Source organism: Ovis canadensis, chromosome 13, assembly GCF_042477335.2.
Source record: "Ovis canadensis isolate MfBH-ARS-UI-01 breed Bighorn chromosome 13, ARS-UI_OviCan_v2, whole genome shotgun sequence".
Classification (NCBI taxonomy): Eukaryota; Metazoa; Chordata; class Mammalia; order Artiodactyla; family Bovidae; genus Ovis; species Ovis canadensis.
In genome coordinates, this window is record NC_091257.1 from 88,616,936 (window position 1) to 88,641,073 (window position 24,138).

At 44.4% G+C, this 24,138-nt stretch overlaps 1 protein-coding gene across 1 annotated transcript; it reads left to right on the plus strand.

The window, feature by feature from the left end:
• Positions 1-201: 201 nt before the first annotated feature.
• YWHAB (tyrosine 3-monooxygenase/tryptophan 5-monooxygenase activation protein beta) lies at positions 202-22,209 on the plus strand. Its single transcript, XM_069548631.1, has 6 exons — positions 202-557; positions 15,111-15,413; positions 17,604-17,727; positions 18,788-18,951; positions 19,876-19,971; positions 20,258-22,209. Exons 2-6 carry the CDS (start codon positions 15,114-15,116, stop codon positions 20,312-20,314), a joined length of 741 nt encoding a protein of 246 aa, XP_069404732.1. The 5' UTR covers positions 202-557; positions 15,111-15,113; the 3' UTR covers positions 20,315-22,209.
• The last annotated feature ends 1,929 nt before the right edge of the window (positions 22,210-24,138 follow it).

Here is a 24,138-nt window from a genome sequence, read left to right on the forward strand (position 1 = left end):
GGGAACCAACGACCTCGGACACTGGGCCTGGCCCCGGCGAGCTCCGAGCCTAAGCCTCAGGCCCGCCAAGCCGCAAGCCTCGCCCAGTGCCCCCAGTTTCCACACAGCCCCTTTCTAGAGCCCTCTCAGCCCCGCCTGCACTCCGCCCACCTCCTTCTTCCGCTCCCCCCTCCATTTCCGTACCCCCCCCCCCAAGCCCGCCTCCTCCGTGCTCCCGGGCCAGACCCCCGCCGCGCCCCGCCCCGGCCGCGGCACCCCTGCCCTCCGCCCTCCTCCCTCCTCTTTCGGGCGGCGCCCCTCTTGGGCGGCCGGGGCGACCCCGTGCCCCGCTCGCCCAATGAAGAGGCGGCGCAGGGGCGGGGCTCGAGCCGGAGCGGAAGTGGTGACCGGAGCGGAAGTGGAGCCGCCGCAGCCGCCGATTCCGGAGCCGGGGTAGCTGCCGCCGCCGCCTCTGCAGCCGACGCCGCCGCCGCCGGAGGAGTGGGATTGGGGAGGAAGCGGTCACTGCGCCCGGAGCTCTGCTCGCAAGGTTCTCTGTTCCCTGCAGTCCTCCCACGGTGAGTGCGGCGCGGGGTCCGCCCGAGGCCCCCAGGGGCCCGAGCCCACGGCTCCCCCATCACTGGCAGCGGCGGCGGCGGCGGCGAGGGCGACCTCCCGGGTGGGCTTCGGGGGCGGCGGCGCGCGGCCTTCTCGGCCCCGCGAGGCCGCCCGCTGCGCGGGCTCTGCCTCACCGCGGCCCCTCCCTGTTTCCGGGGCCGGGCCCGTCGTTCTGGGAGAGGCCCGGGCCACCCTCGCCGCCCGCGGCCCTGCCCGGCGGGCGGGGTGCGGCTCCCCATACCAGGCGGGAACGGACGAGGAGCCGCGGACTCCCGACTCTTCCTCACGACCCAGCCTCGATCCCCGCGCGACCTTTCCCTGCACCTTGAGCGGCCAGATCCTACCCTTTCAGCTCGGTCACCCTCTTTCCTCGCTTTCCGGTTTTCAAAAATGAAAATGTAACCAAATGCAGGCGAGCTTTCAGGCCCAATTCCTCTGTTCGTTACCCGCACCCCCCGCCCCCCGGGATGGGTAACAGGTTTAACCTTGGGAGAGAGCAAAGGGAAAACCCCCCTCCCACTTTGCAGTAAAGCCATTTCATCATCATTCGCTGGTTTGGGAGCCTGGCAGGACCCGAGATTCCCTAGGAGGCACAGGGTTGAGATTTGTATCAAGAAAATGCATTTGCTGGAACTGGTTACTGAGTCAGGCCGGATCCCCAGGAAAAAAATAAAATGTCTGAGGCTCAGAATTGGAATATTTTCCCAACGGCATTTACCGTCATTTAATGCCAGAGTCATTGTGTCCTCGCCCCAAATTCCCCATACTGTGTGTTAACGAGACTTTAGGACTGAAATTTGCCTGGTGGCCTCCCTGGTGGTGGCGAAGGGGTGGGAGTAATTAAGACCCTTTTCTGCACAGAATGAGTGCATCTTTGTCTATTGCAAATGGAGAACTCTGCGTGTAATGGGGCTTTGAAAGGTGGCAGTATTGGTAAGACAGGTTGCCAACCTTTCTGTAAAATTTTTGTCTCTTGTCCTTGCCATCACTGCTTTTCCCTTTAGTAAGGCTAGATCGCATCAGGTTCTGATTTTACTTGCCCTGTGTGGGAGAGAGGATTTGGCAAGATTCTATTATGGACATAGAACATCAGGCGGCCACGGGAGCCAGAACAGAAAGATGAAGCACTTGGAAGAATATGAAAAATTGTCTGCATTTCTCAGTCTATCTCAATTGTTCATATGAAACCACACATACACGCAGCTTACAGAACTAGACACATGGGTACTCTGCTTTTTGCCTTTTCATGTTAGAAATTTATGTATTAATATGTGTTCTTGATTCTTGGTCATTTCCTTCTTGACTGCTTCCAGGGCACTCCATTTCTTGTTTAGGAATGTGTCAGTTGCCTGAGCCCTCATTTTTAGCACACATGGTGAGCATGAAACCTGGCATTGTGCTGGACCCAAGTTAGAATTTTCCAGGTGATCTTCATGGTGGAAAGCTAATCCAGTAGCCACTGCTGAACTGTTTCTCTGTTACCTCCTTTCAGTGAGATAAGAAACCCTTCACCTGTCTTACAGATGAAATCCTTCAGAGAAAGGAGATGATTTGGCCTAGACCACACACCTGGTTTCCAAGTTGAATATCCTCCTTCATCAGTAGCAAATATTTATGGCCTGTCAGTCCCAGGAGTGTGGCTCCTACCCTATAATCTTCTGTACATTTCCCATCGGGCAGTGCTTGTGTTAGGTTGGAGCCATTTTAGAATCAGAGCTCTATAGATTGGGGAGGCAGCCTCCAGAGAGCCAGGCTGAGCACATTCCCATAATGCTAGTTCTTGAGGCAGAGTCTCCGGAGATTTGGGCCGCTGCAAAAAGTGTATTTTGCCCATTTGGCTGTGGGTGTGAAGCAGGAGGAGCACTGGACTCGGAGTCAGGTAAATTCGATTCCACCCTTCCTTGCAGCATTTTCTAGTTGTGGGATCTTCAGTGTTCTGCTTAATCTCTGGTTCCTGGTTTCTCTATCTCCAGGTTTGTCAAGAGACCTTTTTACAAACTGTAAACTGTTAAATATAAGCTTTTGTGTTTTAATCACAGAGTTCACTGTTAAGGGCTTTTCCCCCCTTGGTTGCATTCTGATGAGACCCAATGTTACTTTGTATACATGTTGCTTTAAAAAAAAAAAACTGGTATGGTATTATGGAACTGCATTTTGGACCAATTTTCTCATTGGTCAGTGCACACGGTAGTAGTCTTTGATGTATTATTGTGACAAACTCAGTAATTAAAATAAGGGTGTGAAATCTACCTGATGTTTAATAAATGTTATTTGACTATATTTGTGAGTATACATATATATAGATAAGACACATGCATATGTGCTATAATGCATAGGCACATAGAGAGTCCATCCAATGTTTATTCATCAACTGATGAGGTGGTATCAAGCTGTAATAGTAATAATAGCTGTTGTTTATATGTGCCAAGCTTTGTTCTGAGCACTCTACACGTATTAACTAAGTCTTCATAACAACCTATGACAGGTAAGTACTGCTAGCCCCATTTTAGTTGAGGAAACTGAGGCACAGAGAAGTTAAATAATTTTCCTGGAGGCATACACACACGCAGCACTGGGTCAGTGCCAGAGCCAGGAATCAAACCCAGGCAGTCTGACTCTAATGATAGATTTCTACTTGTGGTAGAAACAGCACATGTATATCTTTCATGTGAACACCATGTAGTAGTTAATTTTTCTTTACATGTATCTTCTTCAAGTAAATGTGTTTGGATGAGAATTTTAGCTACTTTTGGAAATATAGTTTATTGCAGGGTGGGGGGAGTATATTTATTGTGGAATGCAGGGAAGATAACTGCTGGTGTGCTTTAGGAAGGAAGCTTCTGAAAAATCCAGTTTTTCTAGTATTTGCTTGATACTAGGGAGAAAATTCATCAATCACTTTATGGCATACTGATTTATCCAATCCTAGGTGGTTCTAATAGAATTTGGTCAGGACCAAATATCTATTAATATATATCCATAAGTAGAGAAAGAATTCTAAATTAGAACATCGTTTTGTGCTGCCTGCTCCTTCAGTGGCATCAAACTAAGAGGTTTTCCTTTAAATGAAGGGTACCTTAGAGAATGAACTAAAATTTACTTGTAAAGGGAATTTAAGTTCCTAGGTTCCTATGTTTTTCTCGGGAGAGGTGACAATTCTCACTAGCTAGGAGCCAAGAAATTGGTTGTGTAATAGCAATTTTTAAGTTTTAGAACCATCTTGGTCTCCCCACAAATAGGTTCTAGTCTTCTCTGTCATGATGGAGAAACTGACAGAGCTAGATTCTGAGGGAATTTGTCTGAAGAGACTACGTAGGGGGGAAAAATGGACGAAAGTACTTTCTGTTTTGTCATGTGTTATGTTGAAAGTCAGCCATTCTTCTGCTTTCTCTGCTAAAAGATTTTCTAACATAAGCATAATTATGTGTTTCTGTTACAATGAGATGAAATTGATTGATGGCCTCAAGATGAAGGCATTTCTAGCAGACTGTAGGTTAGTAAGGTGACTTTTTAATAATCTGGCCAGCCCTCTGTTATGTAAGTTTTTTCCTGTACTGGTTAGTTTATTTTATTGTTTTCCCTAAGAGACCCAACAATAAAAAGTTATTTCTGAATAGCCTTGACCTGGGCAGAGATTGGAGGAGACAATAAAGTCGAAGTGAGTCCTTGCCATTTGTTACTGTTTGCCCACAAACCTCACCTTAAAGCCTGATGAGCTTTTGGCATATGCTGTTTGAACTGCTAGTTTGATTTTGATTTTTAAAGCTACATAAATTAAGGCCAGTTCTCAGACCTCACTGATAACTTTGTGTGGTTCGTTGAAAAAGTGTTCTTTCTCTCTTTTCCTTCAGTAATCATTCAGAGTCATAATTGGTCTTTAGGAGATGGTGCTACACAGAGGAAAGAGCATGTGCCAAGTACACCTGTGGGACCCTGGACAGGTTACTGGGATGGTGACGCCTACCCCTTAGGATACTTGAGATGAAAGGAGTTGATACAACCCCCTGTTTTGCACATTGAGGCAGACCATAAATGAGGGATATTTTGTTATTATTTACTAATAAGCTGGTATGGCTTTTTGTATAGCTAATCGTTTGGACTTCTGAAGAGGGGAGTCAAAGGGCTTTTGGAACTCAGTTAGAACCTATAAATAGAACAAGGGGTACCTGAGAAATGATTGGTCAGAAAGTGTGCTGTGGTCTCCTGGTTGGAGCTGAGATGGCTCTTTTCAAAGAGCACTCTTAAGACAGCATATAAATGTACTCTGTATTTTATAGGCCATATGTGGTCTGCTTACCTCTTTCCACATAGGAAATAGCAGCCTTGTTCACTTCTTTAAAAAGCTGCATCAGTTGGTCAGATAGTTTCACATGCATCGTGCCAGGCATCATGCCACGTGTTGGGCGCCCAGAGATGGAAGTCTGGATTCCCATCTTAAGCTCACGGTCCAGTGTGGGAGCCAACAAAGACATTTCTCTAGATTCTGATAAATGCTATCTTAGAAGGAGGCATGGGTAAGTTAACATGCACCTTCCTCTTAAAAGTCTTGAAGAAAGCCATATGGATTGAAGAGAAATGAGGTGTGTAAGTAAGTGTCCCTTCACTGGCTGACCATTTATTTATTGACTTCTGTGTGGAATATACTGTTGCTGCCATTTTAGTGCTTACGGAGACTCTGCTAAATGTTTTGCATTGTGAACTAATTTACCCCTTACAAGAACCCTCTAAGGTAGATTTGCTTATTTTATGCATGAGAAAACAGACTTCACAGAGGTCAGGTGACCTGTGGAGTTGGAACTGGTAAGTTGGACTGTGTTGTTCTATTGTGTTGGTGGGCCCAGAGCTTTTGAACCCTATTCACCTGGTTGACCAATTGGTTATCTTTCTGAATCAGAATTAGCACATTAAAAAAAATTTATTCTATATTATAGATCACTTCAAGCCGAGAGATGAGTTTATTGTCCTGTCTGCTATTGATTCACATTGTATGACCTTGGTATAACACCTTGATTGTTTTTAAGTTTGATTCTGGCTAATTGGACATAATTAGCAGTGATATTCAATAACTGATATGAAGGAACAAATTTTGAAATAGAAGTGATATTTCTCTCCATAATTCAGTGTTGGCTGGATATCAGAGCTATTGCCTTTGTATTTTAGACATGCTGTGTTTCATTTTCTTTTCTTTTCTTTTTTAATAAATTTTTATTTTTACTTTATTTTACTTTACAATACTGTATTGGTTTTGCCATACATTGACATGAATCTGCCACGGGTGTACACGAGTTCCCAAACATGAACCCACCTCCCACCCCATATCATCTCTCTGGATCATCCCCGTGCACCAGCCCCAAGCATCCTGTATCCTGCATCAAACATAGACTGGCGATTTGTTTCTTACATGATAGTATACATGTTTCAATGCCATTCTCCCAAATCATCCCACCCTCTCCCTCTCCCTCAGAGTCCAAAAGTCTGCTCTACACACCTGTGTCTCTTTTGCTGTCTCGCATACAGGATCATCATTACCATCTTTCTAAATTCCGTATATATGTGTTAGTATACTGTATTGGTGTTTTTCTTTCTGGCTTACTTCACTGTGTATAATCGGCTCCAGTTTCATCCATCTCATTAGAACTGATTCAAATGTATTCTTTTTAATGGCTGAGTAATACTCTATTGTGTAGATGTACCACAGTTTTCTTATCCATTCATCTGCTGATGGACATCTAGGCTGTTTCCATGTCCTGGCTATTATAAACAGTGCGATGAACATTGGGGTACACATGTCTCTTTCAATTCTGGTTTCCTTGGTGTGTATGCCCAGCAGTTGTGTTTCATTTTCTAACAAAGAGCCTGTAAGCATGTGAATGGAATTAAATTTGTTACAGTACTCAGAATTTTGTGTGTAGAATGGCACACAGACCTGTTTTTAGAGCGGGTGTTTTTCAGTGAGCAGTTAAAATTCTTTAAGAGCCAGGAGTACTTCATTTTTCTCTGGGTAACACCCACCAAACACCTGGGCCCACTGGCGTTCTCAGTCCCTCCCACAGTCACCTGGCATCTGTTTCTCCTCCAGCCGTGACTCCAGAACTGTGAGTTTGAGTTAATGGTGCTGTGGATGCTGTGTCTGGGGTGGTACGTCAGTGAATGCTATTCAGAATTTACTGTCAGTTCCTCACCCCATGGAACCTTCTAGCATAGATTTTTAGGGTGCTCCTGTCAGTTTCTTCTCTCCAAATTTCTTTGTTGTTCAGTTGCTAAGTCAGGTCCAACTCTTCATGACCCCATGGACTGTAGCACACCAGGCTTTCCTGTCCTCCACTCTCCCGGAGTTTACTCAGATTTGTGTCCTTTGCGTCAGTGATGCTGGGATCTCCAGATTGTGCCTTTTCTCATTTCCTCTCTACTTTGGCCTGTGATTTCTTTTGCATCTAGAAACAAATGCATTTTATTCGTACATCTGTGTTTCTTGTCTCTGCCTAGAGCCCTCTTTTTCTCTCAGAACCCCTCCAACCCATAAAACCAAGAAGAACCCGGCCTCTTTACAGCTAAACCTCCTCCCTTTCTACCTGGTTGCTTCCTCAAGGAGATTCTTGTGTGCACCCTTCTCATGTTCTACCCTGGGAGTTTCAGCTCTCGGAGGGGAGAACCGTACTATACTGAACTCCGAAAAAGAGTTCTTGGAAATGCTGGTAGTGTTTTCTTTTTTCATTTGCAGTTATTGCAACACATACCAACTTATGTACATTGTGTTTCTGTGAAGTAACTTTAAGAGTGTAGGCCTATTTATGAGCCTCCACTTTGGCCAGCACTGTCTAGGCATTTTTATGTATATGGTCTTTTTTGATAGCTATTAATGTTTCCTTTTAACATGTGAGGAAACTGAGATTCAGAGACATTAATTTTAAAGTCACCTGATTTCTCTTTAGAAGCCCAGATGTGTTGTGTGTAGGGCTTTCCTAGAAACAGATCCCACTCACATGGGTTTTAATGCTGGAACTTCGGTAATCCTGTGAAGTGAAAGTCGTTCAGTCACGTCCTACTCTCCAGGCCAGAATACTGGAGTGGGTAGCCTTTCTCTCCTTTAAGGGATCTTTCTAACCCACGGATCGAACGCAGGTCTCCCACATTGCAGGCGAATTCTTTACCAGCTGAGCCATCAGGGAAGCCCTCGGTAATCCTGACACCTGGTAATGGACTCCTCATTTTAAATTTCTAGCAAATTGCTAAACTCAAAACCTCAATTCTAGAATTGGGCATTTTCTTTTCCTTGAAAACAAAACATAGCTGAAAGCTAATACTTCTAAAACCCACATTCCATAAGGTCCTTTGCAGTGCCTTTTTTTTATATTAGCAATGAATAGTCGTTTTTAATTTTTTTTCCTTTCTTATTCTTGGATGTCTCCTTCTGGCCACTGGAAAATGACTTCTCAGGATTCTGACCCAGGCTTAAAAAAAATGTCCCTTAGGCAAAGAATCCAGATAGAAGGGCTAGGTTGATTGATTTATACTTTTGTTTCAGCATTTACTATTTAGGTTTTCATTTATTTGAGGGAAATCCTGTTGTTTCATGGGCACCTTTAGAATTATTCTTCATAATATTCTTTAGGGGACATTTTACAAAATGGAAGACTAATTGTAAACTCACCCTCCCGTTACACCTCTTTAACAAATCTATGACATGAAATCCCTTTTGATGGCCATGTAATCTTGTACCAACTGTGTCTTTTTAGCCATTCCTCTGTTGGCTGCGTAAGACAGTTTCCCCTTCTTCGCTAAGCAGTTGCTGGTTTAATCAGCCAGTGCTCCCCAGTCCTCTAAAATGCAGCCTGCAGTGGCTGAGAAGAGATGGGGAAACCTGTGCTTGAGACCTCTGCTCTGACATGTGTCAGCGGCTTCCTCTGTCCACTCTGGTGTCTTGACTCTGCTTTAGTGCCAGGCAGGCCTGATGAGGAGACTGTGGTCATTTAAGGCTTTTTAGGGGCAAATAAAGGCTCTCTTGCTAGTGCTTTCCTTGGTGGGTCCTTGATTCAAAAGTCTCACCAGGGGAATGGTAGGTCCTGGTATATAAACCATGACTACTGGCACCCACCTGGTGGCTCAGACGGTAAAGCATCTGCCTGCAATGTGGGAGACCCGAGTTTGATCCCTGGGTTGGGAAGATCCTCTGGAGAAAGAAATGGCACCCCACTCCAGTACTCTTGCCTAGAAAATTCCATGGATGGAGGAGCCTGGTGGGCTACAGTCCATGGGGTCGTAAAGAGTCAGACAGGACTGAGCAACTTCACTTCACTTTCACTGGCACCTCCTAAGGAAATCAGGAACTAATGAATGAAAGTGTTATAGTTAAGGAGTGTGTCCCATTTTTCAGGACATTGAAGGGTGGAGTCTTATCTAGGAATGTGAACATTGTAACATACTCTCTTCCTGTACAAGATTAATCTAGACTTGTTTTTTCTTCTCATGGCTCCTTTATTTTTCTTTTTTTAAAATTCCAGGCTCACATTTGTGGGCCAATGGTGATGTATCGATACTATTAGAGGAATCACACTGCTTCCAATTTGTTTTGCCCTGTGTACTTTTTAAAAAAGATTTCCACATACATTTAATTCCTCGTCTGTCTTTTTCACGGGCATAGCTGTTCCGCACCGAGGAAGCTGCTGTTAGGGCAACAGTTCAGGAATTGGAAGACTGAGTTTGACTGAGCTGACAAGGCCGTGTACATTTCATTCAGAGATGGGCACAATAAGGGACAGAAATGGTATGGACCTAACAGAAGCAGAAGGTATTAAGAAGAGCTGGCAAGAATACACAGAAGAACTGTACAAAAAAGATCTTAATGACCAAGATAACCACGATTGTGTGATCACTCACTGGAATGCACCTTAGGAAGCATCACCCTGCTTATTTAACTTATTTGCAGAGTACATCATGTGAAACGCTGGGCTGGATGAAACACAAGCTGGAATCAGGATTGCTGGGAGAAATATCAATAACCTCAGATATGTGGATGACACCACCCTTAAGGCAGAAAGTGAAGAAAAACTAAAGAGTCTCTTGATAAAAGTGAAAGAGGAGAGTGAAAAAGTTGGCTTAAAACTCAAATTCAAAAAACTAAGATATGGCATCTGGTCCCATCACTTCATGGCAGATAGATGGGGAAACAATGGAAACAGTGACAGACTTTATTTTCTTGGGCTCCAAAATCACTTTAGATGGTGACTGTAGCCGTGAAGTTAAAAGATCCTTGCTCCTTGGAAGAAAAGCTATGACCAACTTAGACAGCATAGTAAAACGCAGAGACATTACTTCGCCGACAAAGGTCCATCTAGGCAAAGTTATGTTTTTTCCAATAGTCATGTATGGATGTGAGAATTGGACCATAAAGAAAGCTGAGCACCGAAGAATTGATGCTTTTGAACTTTGGTGTTGGAAAAGATTCTTGAGAGTCCCTTGGATGGCAAGGAGATCAAACCTAGTCAATCCTAAAGGAAATCAGTCCTGAATATTCATTGGAAAGATTGATACTGAAGCTCAGGTAGTTTGGCCACCTGATGTGAAGAACAGCCTTACTGGAAAAGCCGCCAGTGCTGGGAAAGATTGAAGGCAGAAGGGGATGACAGAGAAGGAGATGGTTGGATGGCATCACCGATTCGATGGACATGAGTTTGAGCAAGCTCCAGGAGTTGGTGAAGGACAGGGAAGCCTGGCATGCTGCAGTCCATGGGGTCGCAGAGTCGGACACGACTGAGAAACTGAACTGAACTGACAGGGCCATGTGTCAGCCCCTGCTCTCACACAGAGGCCTCTTTTCACACCACATACAAGTAGCCTCCCAGTAATGACTTGCTGAAAAAATTCACAGATAACTTGAGTATTAGTTTTGTTCTTGGCAGAGTTTTAGGCATTAGATGAGAAAGAAATGCAAAGCTTTCCTTCAGAAGACATATATGTGACACACTGTACGTGGTCCACCACTCATCACCTGGACCATAGAACGTATAGAACGGAGGCCTGGAGAAGCGCGGACTGTGTAAGAGGCTACAGTGTATTTGAATTCATAGTCTGGGTAGATCAGTGGGGACTAGGGTAGTCAGGGAAGGCTTTGTAGGCCTACATGGATGGGTAGAGTTTGCCCCAGCAGGAAGTAAATAGGGACCTACAGAAGTAATTTCAGACATGTTTAAGCCTGACATTTAAGGGTATCTGGTGATGTGCAGCCTGTGAGAAAGGTGCGTGTCAGAGAACAGTGGATGAAAAACAGGTACAGAGGATCCAAGTTATGGAGGACTTTGCAAGCCAGGTAAGAATTTCGGCTGGGTGGAGTAGAGAAGAGAGAGAGTCATCAGAAGTTCCTGAGTGAGAGTCAGGGCATGACTGAGGGGGTTTTGGAGTCAGAAGCGTATGGAGTGAGGTATGGATTAATGAGGATCTAATGTGCTTGTGAAGAATAGGTGCTTTGAATTACTTGAGAAGAGACAGAACTCTACCAGATTTGCCGTTTTAGGATCTGTTTGTTCATTCAGTGAAAACTCATTCATGCCGATTCTCCACAAGGTGCTGTGGGGGATGTGCCCTAAAGGGGTTTGTAGTGTGGGAGGGGACTTAAGGGACGTAGACAAATAATTTTAGTACCGAAGAAACGCGATAAGACATTAAAGAGAAGTGTGGAGGAAACGCTTTGTGAGACTGTTTTCAGCTTAGAGCAGTGCTGTCCAATAGACATAGAATGTGAGTCCCATGTAGTTTAAAATTACTCTGGTAGCTACCTTTAAAATGTGAGGGGGAAAGATGAAATTAATTTTGGTAATTAAAAAAAATTAACTCCGTATATCCAAAACAGTACAATTTTAACATGTGGCCTGGGCAGTCTTATTAGACAGCTTAGGTTAAGTAGCTTAAGAAAGGTTTCATGGAGGGAGTGTCCTTTGAGCCACGCTCTGAAGAATTTTAAATGCAGAATAAATGGGAAAGGCTATTCCAGGTAGAGGGAGTGCTGGATGAGCAAAGACCAAAAAGCATGTGGACGAAGAGCATCGTGACGGAAGCACCTACTGCGTAGATGGTCTATTAGGGCAAAAGTCTGGGAAGACAGCTTGGAAAGCCTACACTGACAAGGGAGGAAGTCTGACTTTACTGGCAGTAGTTGGGAACTTTAAAGAATTTTGAGCAGACAGTGACTTGATCAGAGCTTTAAAATGGATCTGATAGCAGATATGAAGGGGGTTAAAGAAAATGGGAGACTGAAGGCAGTGGGACTAGGGAAAGACGATGGGTATAGGAGGTTTATTAGGATGCACAGATAGGGACAATTTCATTCCTCCCTTGTCTGCTGCCTTCCTCCAAACTGCTGGGTGTTGTGTAACCCATTTCCTGTTGAAATTGGTCTAGCTGCTTCAAAATCCTTGTTATATAAGCACAAGTTATGTAAGCAGTAGGCATCAGACATTTAGCTATGGATTTTGTTTGTTGTAAGTTGGGGGCAGGGGTTGTAGGTAAGAAATTTTTGAATAGATAGATACATTTTTTAAGGCATGCATTCAATTTTACCATATCATAATGGTTCTCCATCTCTAAGAGCTCTTGCAGGGATCCCAAAGAAGCCTGAAATAGTTGACTCCAAACCAAAAAGGCCACATTTTATTTTGAGAAATAGGGCGTGTACATTTGGGAGGTCTCAGGGAGTAGTCAGGATTCTTTGGAGAGGTATGGTTGAACTTTTAATGTTCGGGAAGAGAAGAAGTGGGGGGTGAGGGGACCTTAATTGAGGAGCCTAGTAAGCTGAAGAGTTTCACAGTATCCTTTAGCAGTGCTAATTGTATTTTTTTATCACTCTTTTGTAATAACTCCATGGGATGGCTTCACTTTGAATTGGCTTTGGCCAGGACTGCTATTAATTGGAATTGTTCCTGGGTAGAGTTGCACAGGTGCTGTTTATGTACTAAGTAACTTCTAACTCTGAATTAGTCTACAGACTGGAAAATTTCTTAAAAGTTTATTAAAAGTTGGCTTCCCTCTGCCTCTTACCTTTAGGGACCATGAAGTAGGGTTGTCTAATGGTAAAGATAGTATCCTGATCAGAAAGATGTCATGATCAAGAAAGCTATATGGAGAAAGTATGTAATTTTAAGAGGATGACTAGTGTACCTGTGATGCACGTGTATCAGAGCAGACTAAGTTGTGTTGCTGTAACAAACAGCCCCAGTGTCTAAATGACTTCAGCCAACAAGGGTGTATTTCCTTCTCACCCTGCGTGTCCACTGTTAGCCTGCAGGAGTCTCTGCACTACTCAGTCACTCGGGGACTCAGGCTGTAGAAACTGCTGTTTTGTGACAGCACCATCTAAGTGACATGGCTGCTGTAAGAGAAGAGAGCCTCGCGTGGCCTTTTGCAGTTTCAACATTTATCCTTACTGAACAGAATGAACCATATGACCCCTCCTAAGTACAGGGGGGTTGCTGGGAGATGTAGGTGAGCAGATGAATTGTTATCTCTGCTGTAGGCTTATTCTAGTCATGTGGGTGAAGATGTCAGACAGGTCAAGGTGAGACTTGTCTTACAGTGTAAGATTCGAGTCAGCAAGCCTTACATAGGACACAACTCTTAATATGACTTAGATAAAAAGAGGTGGGGAGAAAACTCACAGTTCTGAACTGGAGCACCAACTCTTTCTAAATTGTCTAGATTTAGGGTGTATCTTAAAATTGTCCTTCATTTAATAAGACCTTTTCATGTGGTAGAGTCTTGTCTGTAGAATTTCTCTCTTGAAAATACAAAAATGGCTGTGAAGGCAAAACCAGAGTCTTAAATTGTGGTATGATGTATAAAGTAATGAGAGCATTTGTTTAAAAAAACACTGGTATTCCCACTACTGTTATAAAATAAAATACTATAAGTAGTATTTTATTTTTTTTCTACCTCAAGATATTAGTGTATTTTAACACTGTGGAATAGGTGAATACAATTGAGATTTAAACCAGCAGTGCCTGAAACTATGTCTTACTGGTTAATAAATATTTTTTTTAGCTACATGTTATCCAGAAATTATTGCATTATATTAATGGTGGCTATTTTTGCCTTGGTGTTTTTTTTTTTTTTTTCCGGCCTTGCCTTGAGGCTTGTGGGATCTTAGTTCCCCAAGCAGGGGTCAAATCCACGCCCTTGGCAATGAGAGAGCAGAGTCCTAACCACTGGGCCCCCAGGGAATTCCCGTAATGGTGATTAGTATAGTTGGGAATTGACTGAGGTGAGGTGAATCATTTTAAGAGGTATTCACTGATTGCTGTATAGAGGGTTTGAGAAAATGAAAAGCTGAAATCACCAAGATTTTTGTCTGTTTCAGGAAAACTTTTAAACAAACTGAATTATGGTTCACAGCTCTGTTGCTGTGCGTCTTGGTGAATACACCCAGGTCTCTCGCAGTCTGTACCGTGTACAGAGTCAGTGCCTGGTATTTGTATATAATGTTCTCGACCAGGGGTCCCTGACCTCCAGGCCATGGACTGGGACGTCCTGTCAGATCAGCAGTGGCGTCAGGTTAGATATAAATTGCATGATAAGTGTAATGTGCTTGAATTCATCTTGAAACCATCCCACCCCCACCCCTGGTTGGTGGAAAAATTGTCTTCCACGAAATCAGTTCCTGGTGCCAGAAACTGGGAACCGCTGCCCTGGGCTTTCCACGGTGCCTTCACACAGATGAGGCCACTTGTGCCTCACAGCGGCCCCCAGAGAGTTGGCAGTGTTCTTCCTCTCCAGTTAGCAAACGGAAGTTCTCAGAAGCTGAGTGATTTGACCAAGGTCATGTTTCTTGTAAGTAGCTGAGCTGGTGCAAGGTTGAGCCAAATCTGCTGTCGTGGACAGTGTGTCCTTGTACCAAAGTTAGCACTTTGCAGAAGATGGGATAAAAATGGCTTGTATGTTTAAGGTACCTACCACTTGATGGGCACTGCCAAATATAACACTGAAAGTCCTATCTTTTGCTTTAAGGTTGATGAAACAATCATTGCATGGTGTTTTTCCCTATAGTATGGGGAAAAACAAATTTGGTGAAAACCAGATATTTCTTGAAAGAAGAAAAGGCTGTATGTTTAACATAAGCTTCTAAAGAATTGAGCCATCTCTGGCATTGAGGAGGCAGATTAGGAAAGTGGAGGAAAACAGCTCGAAAGATAGATGTGAGTTTGAGTTCTGGCTCTCTGCTCTCTCCTGGCTGTGCTGCCCTGGACACAGCAGTTGGCACCTCTGAACCTCCACTTCTTCACCTCATGGAGGGGGAAGGGAGTGTTGGAAACGGATCTACCTGTAGGACTGCTGTGAAGGTAAAAACACCTTTTTAGCAAAGTTCCTAACCCGGTGGGTGCTCCTGCTCAAGTATTACCGGAGGCATTTGGAAATAGACATTTCCCATTTAGCTGTGTTTCCTCCCAGATGGGTTGGAAGAAGATTGGCACATATGCGCCTCCTGGGCCTCGAAGCCTGATGTTCACTTTCTCTCCCTCTCGTTTTAGGGAATGACCATGGATAAAAGTGAGCTGGTACAGAAAGCCAAGCTCGCCGAGCAGGCCGAGCGCTACGATGACATGGCTGCAGCCATGAAGGCGGTCACGGAGCAGGGGCACGAGCTTTCCAACGAGGAGAGAAACCTGCTGTCCGTCGCCTACAAGAATGTGGTCGGCGCCCGCCGTTCATCCTGGCGTGTCATCTCCAGCATTGAACAGAAAACCGAGAGGAATGAGAAGAAGCAGCAGATGGGCAAGGAGTACCGCGAGAAGATTGAGGCCGAGCTGCAGGACATCTGCAATGACGTGCTGGTAAGAGGCCAGTGTTCCTGTTCTAAAGAACACCTCCTGATAGCGTTCATTTCATGAACAAACGCCACCTCTCAAACAGCTCTTGAGAGAAAGGTGGCTGAATATACTGGGAAGCTGCAAACCATTTGCAGCTAAGTTTTAAGCACACTGTGTGATTTTTTTTTTTCTCCCTCAGCTCTTAACCTGATCAGAGGTTGCTCATCACTTGTGGGATATTTTCCTCTCTCTTCCAAAGACCTCTGAAAAACGGGAACGTTTGCTCAACATCCCTCCATCTTTTCTTTAGAAATTGAGGGCAGAGAGGCAGCATTTTCGATAGGTGCACCCACAGAGAGGCTGTTCTCTGTGGAGTCTGACGGCGGTGTCCTCTCCAGGAGGGGAGAGGGGAGCCAAAAGCTGACCTATCTCTCAGCTGCTCCCTGGTCCCTGCACAGTGGTAGTTTTGTAAGTTAGCCCTGTCCATCAGTTTGGGCCTTCTTTCCAAAGGCAAATCACAAGTGGAATGGGGATTTTCCCTTGCCGTGATTTCATATGAACCTGAGTTGGACCACTGATTCCTCGCTGCTTTCCCTCGAGCCATCACCTGGGGGTGGGTGGGAGGGCCTCATACCGTAGAGCAAATCATGATCACACTGTCTTTCCCTCACGTCCTGAGCCCACTGGGAACTCTCTCTTTCTTCCAGGTGAAATCAGGTAAAAATGAATGGTGAGGGCTGCTTTGAAGGGAGAAGGAGTTCACACTTGTGGATCTCCCTCCTCCCCTGCTGGCTGCCTTTCCAAGTTACTGCCCTTGACACCTTTTGAAAACCAGTACAGAGCTTGTTAGCCATCAGGCAGGACTCCTCATGTCCAACCCATAAGGAGTCGCACCCTGTCTGTCTGCACAGATGATTAAAACGACTACCGCCCCCCGCCCCCGCATCCTCTCACTTTGATTGATTCGGTCCCCCTTACTGCTAAGCTTTTGCATCAAGCTGCTGTTTAATTTTTTTTTTTTTTTTGGTTAGACTCGTGGTGTAAGAGTGTCGTGGCTAAATTTGTTGCCTGTCGGTCATTTGGGGGTTTGTTAATGGTGCGCTAATTCCCGAATGTTAGGTACATCTGGTACTCAGATGAAGTATGGCATGCACTCCCAAGGCAAGAAAGTTCCCTAATTCCTGAACGGTAGACCAGCTTTTACGAGCATCTGAAAGAATGTGAAGAAAAGCATGGTACTTACTGCCTCTTAACCAGTTTTTCAGGATGCCACATTCTAAAACAACTCTTCGAAAATATTGCTCTGTATACGAAGCGTGGACTCCTTCACAACTGCTTTTGTTGTAAGCATAAATGTTTAAAGGAATTTATTATTAATAATAGTCTTAGCTACTTTTGGAGTGCTTCCTAGTGCCAGGCGGCGTGTTAAGCACTCTGAACATTGGCTCATTTATCCTCGTAACTGCACTAGGAGATGGCTGTTGGGCTTCCCCTTGTGTAGCTGAGGAAACAGGATCAGGGCAATCAGGTCCTTTGTCCAGGGTCATACAGATGGTAAGCAGCAGAGGAGGGATTTTTTTACCCAGGTCTGAGCGATTCTAAAGTTAGTTCTTGGAATTTCTCCCTACTATCACCCTTTTTCTTCTGAAGTGGAAAGATTTTTTTTTTTTAATTACAGAATTAATACGATTTTTTTTTAAGCACAAGGCAGAAGAGTATAAATAAGAAAATTTTAAAATCACTTCTGATACTATTACTTAGAGAACCATTGTTAACATCTTGATAAATATTCTTCTAGATTTTTCCCTTAGGTATTTATATGCATGTGCATATATCTGTTTTAATATTAAAATAGGATTCACTTGGTATTTATTATCCGTTTTTCTTTTTCCCCACTCAGACTTCTTGTGGAGAGCCTTTCCACATTATCAGTGTAGTTCTGCCTCGTCATTTTTAATGCCTGTAGCATGCCATTGTATGGCTGTACTTTAACCCTTTATTGGACCATCAGAGTGGATTTTAATGGATACTGGCATCTGTTATGACCTGGGCTAAAAACTATTTAAAAACTTTGGATGAAAATCATGTATTTTGTAATCACGCCCCCCCCCCCCCAATTATTTAGAAGTGGTAGTATCTCAAATCTCAAACATAGTTTTAACATCTTGTAAGTAATATTTCCAGAGTCTTAACAGAATGTGGATCATTTTTTAGGAGCTGTTGGATAAATACCTTATTCCCAATGCTACACAACCAGAAAGTAAGGTGTTCTACTTGAAAATGAAAGGCGATTATTTTAGATATCTTTCTGAGGTGGCGTCTGGAGACAATAAACAAAGTAAGTAACTTTTTTTTTTTTCTTTCTTTTTTTTTTGAGGAATTTGACCAGTAGCAGAGACCATCTTCCTAGTAATTTTGAGTTTTTGCTTGGTCTGTAGTCAGAGTTTAAGGAACCACAGCATTGTGCTGACCAGTGACAAACAGGGTCACATGTGCTCAGCTGCTCTGTCGTGTCCGACTCTTCGTGACGCCATGGACTGTAGCCTGCCAGGTTCCTCTGTTCATGGGATTTTTCAGGCAAGAACACTAGAGTGGGTTGCTGTTTCCTCCTCCAGGGGATCTTCCTGACCCAGGGATCCAACCGGGGTCTCTTGTGTCTCCTACATTTAATTAGCGGGGAGGTTCTTTACTACTAGTGCCACCTGGGCAGCTCCTGAACAGGGTCATGGGGTGGCAAGTATGGGGGTATTGAAAGTCTGGTGCAGTAGTGCATTTAAAAAGATCTTTATTGTAAGGATTGTTTGGTAGCTGTCTTAGATGTGAAACTTTAAAATATTTGATAGAGTAAAACTGCCAAGGTAAAAAGAGAAGTGCATTTCTTGTGTCATATATGTGTGAGTGTAATGGTGATCGTGGCTCTGCTTTATTAAGTGCCTCCTGTGTGTTTCATTTATTCCTCACACAACTCTAGGAGTGTAGGTGGGAGTCTGTCCTTTTCTTCTGATGAGGACACCAGCACTCCCAGAGGTTTTCACTCAGTCCAAACCAAACAATTAAGAGTTGGGAATTCATTCCAGCTTTGCGTCTTGACTCTGAAGTCCACAGTCTTTCCATTAGAGCACATTGCTTTCCATGTTTCATCTTGTTCAGGGTTATTCCTGTATTTCCTAACTGCTTTTGTAGACTTTGTCGTCATTGTCTTTGTTTTCCCTTGAAGCATTTCATACAGTACTCAGATTAGAGTATATGTTTAACAGATGATTGTTAATCGGATAGTAGAGGCATTTGATAACATATTTGCTCCAGCCCAGTTTGGCAAAATAATTTGGTAGTGGATCCAGCGTACAATGCAACCTTATGTAAGACCCACCCTTTTGTGTTTTTTCTCTTTCTTATAGCCACTGTGTCGAACTCCCAGCAGGCTTACCAAGAAGCATTTGAAATTAGTAAGAAAGAAATGCAGCCTACACACCCCATTCGACTGGGGCTGGCACTTAATTTCTCCGTCTTTTATTATGAGATTCTAAACTCTCCTGAAAAGGCTTGCAGCCTGGCAAAAACGGTGAGAAAGACCTTCTGGGGTTTCTGATAGTAAAAGTGCTCATGCTTTCTAGAACCTTGTTTTAAAATTACCTGAACGTAACTCATTGTTTTGGACTTCTCTGAAGATTTTTCTGGGGGTAGGAGAAACCATCTGTATTGCCTCCATCTTTTATGGAGTCAGTTACTATTACTTCTTGACGACTTCTCAGCGCCTGTGCTGATTGGCATTTGAGATCGGTTTCCCTCTCGGGGTGGAGGTGGTAGACAGCCCAGAGAGGAGGCACTTTGTTGCTCTCATCACGCTCTGGGCTGTAGGCCTCTGCTCCACACTGTCGTCTTTGTACTGAGGCGGGAAGTTATGGCAGGAGGTGTAGAGAAGGAAGTCAGATCTTGTTTCTTTGTGTCCTGAATTACGTCTTGTCTTCTTTGGGTAGAAAACTGCCTTTTCTACGTGTTTTTGTCATCTTTCAATATGCACAGTCCTTGAACATTTTTTTAATTGGTAAAAACTGTGTGAAATGAATGCTCAGAGTTCCATCACTTAATTGAAGCTCAGATTTAGTGATGTGAACTTCTGTTCTCCATTTATCTCCTGTATCTAAACCTTTTGTTTTTCCTCTTAATGAAAAAGGGGGAGGGATTACTAGAAATGTCTTTGGTAATTCAAATACCATGTGAATTCATTTAGAATGAGTAATACTTGTTGACTTGATAGATACAGTAAAGTTCTTAGCTAGGAATTTTTGTCATGGTTGGTTGATGCTTTAGAAACCAGTATCACATGTTTACTGACATGACTAACAAGTAAGGTAACAATAACCTAGGTTCCCCAAGAATACTGTACAGGAAGAGAAATGATAAGTCACTTGGTAGCAGGAAGAAAACGGGGCTAACCTAGTTCCAAGGAACCTGTGACATCTTAGCTAAAGGCTCTTTGTTTTAGGCGTTTGATGAGGCGATTGCTGAATTGGACACACTGAATGAAGAGTCTTACAAAGACAGCACCCTGATTATGCAGCTGCTTAGGGATAATCTCACTGTAAGTACTGCCCATTCCGTGACTGCTTCCGGGGGTGGGGCTTATGGCTTGTTCCTGTTCCTCTTCCTCGTAGCCTGAGACTCAGGACAGGATTTGTGCCCTGTAGGTGTAATTAATTTGTTTAATTGGTTATAAGCACCTGCTGAAGTTTTGACCTTTGCCATCACTGTCTGCAGTCATATGAGAAGAATTATAAACAGTTGAGATGAGGTTATACAGAGTGGGCCACCTCCCCGCGGAGAGTTCTCAGAGCCCTACTTTGTTTATAGCTGTTTTTCTCTTGCAGCTGTGGACATCGGAAAACCAGGGAGACGAAGGAGATGCTGGGGAGGGAGAGAACTAATGTCTACCTGCTTCGCGATCTCTTGAGTGTCACTCTGTACCTTCCACATATATCCCTTTGTGCGATAAAAAAAAAAAGAGAAACGTACGTCGACTTTCAATGTTTCACAGCCTCAGCCTAGCAAAAATGGTCCATGGGATGAACAGCTGGTATTTGTATCTAAAATTCAGATTGGTCACATAAATGCCACGGCATTCTGAAGTTTTGATTTTGATTAACATTGACAGGATTACTGTGTGTTTCATTTAAAAAAAAAACAAAACAAAACTGAACACTGTGATTCTGGGGTTTTGTAATTTAGCAGAACTCTTACTGGTAGAAAAAAAAATAGACCTGAATTATGTGTAACTTTTTGGAAAGTTAAATTTGATTCAAAACAGTTGTCCCTGAAATACAGTTCCATTGTAAAGCTGTACAGAAAGTTATAGATTCTATTGTGACACTGGGACCTGGAGTGGGTCACCTTTCACTTGGTATTCGAGTTTTACGATAATTTCTAGTGATTCTGCCCATTCTGATCAGGGCTTTTAGACACTTGGTATGTTGGGGCTTGTTGCCACTGAAAAGTTCGTGACCACAGATGGCCACAGTGTCTTCCTCCAAGGAAACTCGAAGCCAGAAATGAACATTCTTGGTCGCAGATAACTGGGTTATGACAGCATGCAAAGGTCCACTGCTCATAGACCACCTGTGACTCCAGCCCCTTCCCCTATAGCAGCATGTTTACTGATTGGCAACTTGTGCTTAGGTAGTGGAATCTGTTTTCCCTGTAACCATGAGCCCAAGATGGAAAAAAGAAAGCCGTGTATCTTATGAATGGCCTTATCTGTTTCCTGGGTAATACCTTTAAGAATAATGTTGTGCAGAGATTGTCTTTCACTTGAGGAGTAAGTACTCAGTGTTTGGGTTCTTCCTAGCTCGGGGCTTTAAAATTTTGAAATCTAAACATTCTTTCCCACAGTCCTTTATGACTGTTGACTTTAGTATTCTCTAAATTTCTGTCCTGCTTCCTTATATTTTTTCCTTTGGGCATTCACTCTCTCTCTATGCCTTTTATTCGTGGTTTAGAACTAGATGGGCAGGGACAGGGGGTCCACAAGGGGATGAAAGATGTTGGCGAGCACTTTGGTGAGCCAGCCTTGCTTCAGAGTTGAAAAGAGCTTCCCACATTTCAGCTGTCTTCCTCCAATTCTCAGCTCGGTGGTTGCTCTTCAGTCACACCAAGATCTGACTCCAAAAAGTATTTTTAAATATCCATGGTTTCTCTTTATATTGCAGCCAACCCTGATAATGCTTGTTAGCACCTGTCACCAGCTCTCCCAAGGGTACCCATCCCGTCAAGTTCACAGACACATGTCAGGGAAGTTGCATGAACACTGCGATGGGGAGAGTCAGGAATAGCCCGGCCCAGCAGTCTCAGTCTCCACCTTCCTCCCCGAACATTCCACGTAGCCGTAGTGTCCCATCTGTTTGTCCATCTGCTGAAATAAGAAAAGAAACATTCATGCACTGATTTCAAACAAACCAAAAGGAAAAAAAGAAAAAAAAAACCCCTCTCTCCTTTCTAGCTGAACAAAAATGTGCAGTTAATACTTGCCGCTTGAAAATGCAGTAGTGACTGTGGAACGAGCCTGTCTGTATATCTGGTAGCTCTCTCTCTCTCTCGCTTTGTTTTTCCTCACCAGTATTCTGCCTCACGTTTGCTTCTGTGATGGTTATATTGCCTAGCAAGCACACCCGTGGTTGTGAAAATAGTATAGCAAAAAAGAAAAAACCCCGGTTATTGATGTACTAGATTTGTGTATGTCTTTTAAACAGTTCTAGTTTCCACCTTACACGGAATAATCAGGAAAAGTGTAAAAACTCAAAAGTGAAATAAAAAATTTTATCAGTTAGTTGGCTGATGCACTGATATGTGGCGTCACCTGTATCACCACCAGAACTAGCTAACTTCTGAGCACACTTATTTGGTTCGCTACAGGCAGCAGCTTCATTTCATCCTTTTGAGCCAGATAACCCAGTTGGTAAGGAATCTGCCTCCAGTGCTGGAGACCCCAGTTCAATTCTCCTGACGGAGAAGGGATAGGCTACCCACTCTAGTGTTCTTGGGCTTCCCTGGTGGCTCAGCTGGTAAAGAATCCACCTGCAATGCAGGAGACCTGTGTTTGATCCCTGGGTTGGGAAGATCCCCTGGAGAAAGGAAAGGCTACCTACTCCAGTATTGTGGCCTGGAGAATTCCACGGACTGTATAGTCCACAGGGTTGCAAAGAGTTGGACACGAGTGAGTGACTCTCACTTTTTACTCTTCAAAAGGAGGCAGCAGCTTCATTTCATCCTTTTGAGCCAGAAGTAGTGTTGGGGAAGAAACTGCCTTGAATGAACACAGAGCCTGTCCACCTTCCACAGCAAACCATCAAGGTGTTAGATCCTCATCTGTGGCTTCGATGACTTGGTGATACGGATTATTACTTTGCATCCCACTCATATACCACCACCACTTTTTTTAAAACCCTGAGATGTAACCAAAGGAGATGGTAGCAGAAGTCCTAGTCATCTCCAAGGTTGTACAGGCTCTGTTATCTGCCCTAACATTATCTAAGATAGCCTGCAGCATTGAGTTTCCTCATGGGGTTTGCCCCAGTCTCAGAACATCCACATTGGGAATTCCCTGGCAGTCCAGTGGTTAGGACTGGGTGTTTTCACTCACTGCACCTAGGTTTGCTTCCTGATCAGGAAACTAACATCCTGCAAGCCACGGGGGTGCAGCCAGAAATGAAAACATCCACATTCCCACAAGGATGGAGGGGAGGGTCAAGACAGGAAGATAATTTAAGCCCAAGTTAGAACTGGTTGATGCTTGGCAGTGTAGGTGGGACAGCCAGGACGCACTCCTGCCCCTGGTTCTCAAGCTGTTCCACTTGTCACACCCAACCAAAGGTCAGTGGGAACCTACCTGTTTTATTGAAGCAGGAAACAGAGACTCGGGAAGTATTTCACGGTAGGCTGGACCAATATTTTCAAAAAGGACTCCACACCACAGATTGGGGCTGCAAACGAAGGCTGGACGGAAGGGTCTTGGGGCTTAGTTTGGGACCACCACCATGACCTTGTTCGGTTAGGTCCCTACAGTTGCCATACAGGTTGGACTTGGTGAACCTGCAAGGCGGAGCGCAGGTGGGTTGGCTTCGCTGAGAGATAATCAGGGAACGTCCCACGAAAGGCTCTTGGCAGAAGAACTCCGGTCAAGAAAGACCTTGGAGTGGTCCGGAATTCTCACATGGAGCCTTCAGGCCCAAATCACCAAGCCGGGGGATTTCCCTGGCCGTCCAGTGGTTAAGAATATCCTGTGCTTCCAGTGCACCCGGCATGAGTTTGATCCCTGGCCGGGGAACCAAGACCCCCCCAGCCTGTGCCGTGGGGTGCGGGCGCAAAAGCAAATCACCAGGAGGGTTCCAGATGGCTGGGACTAAACCCAGACTGTCTTGATGAGAGAAAGCCTCCTTTCAGGAGGGTGGGTCCACATTTTGAAACGGCATCCTGCAGGGAATTCTCCCCTTTGTGTGTAAAACGCACAGAGCACACGGTCGCCTTTCATCCTCGTGTAGAGGGAATCCTCTAAATCACAGAGAGGAAACAGGTGAAGGACAAAGACGTGATGGGGATCAAAACCCAGGTGTCTTGCCGTAGAGTGCCGCCCTCTCCGCGCCGCTGGCGCCGGCCCGGAGCCCTACTCCCACCTGATGCTTCTAGAAGGCTGAGGTGGGGGGGTGGGGGGGGCGGGGAATCCCAGCTGCGGGGGCGGGACCCGAGCGCGCTGGCGATT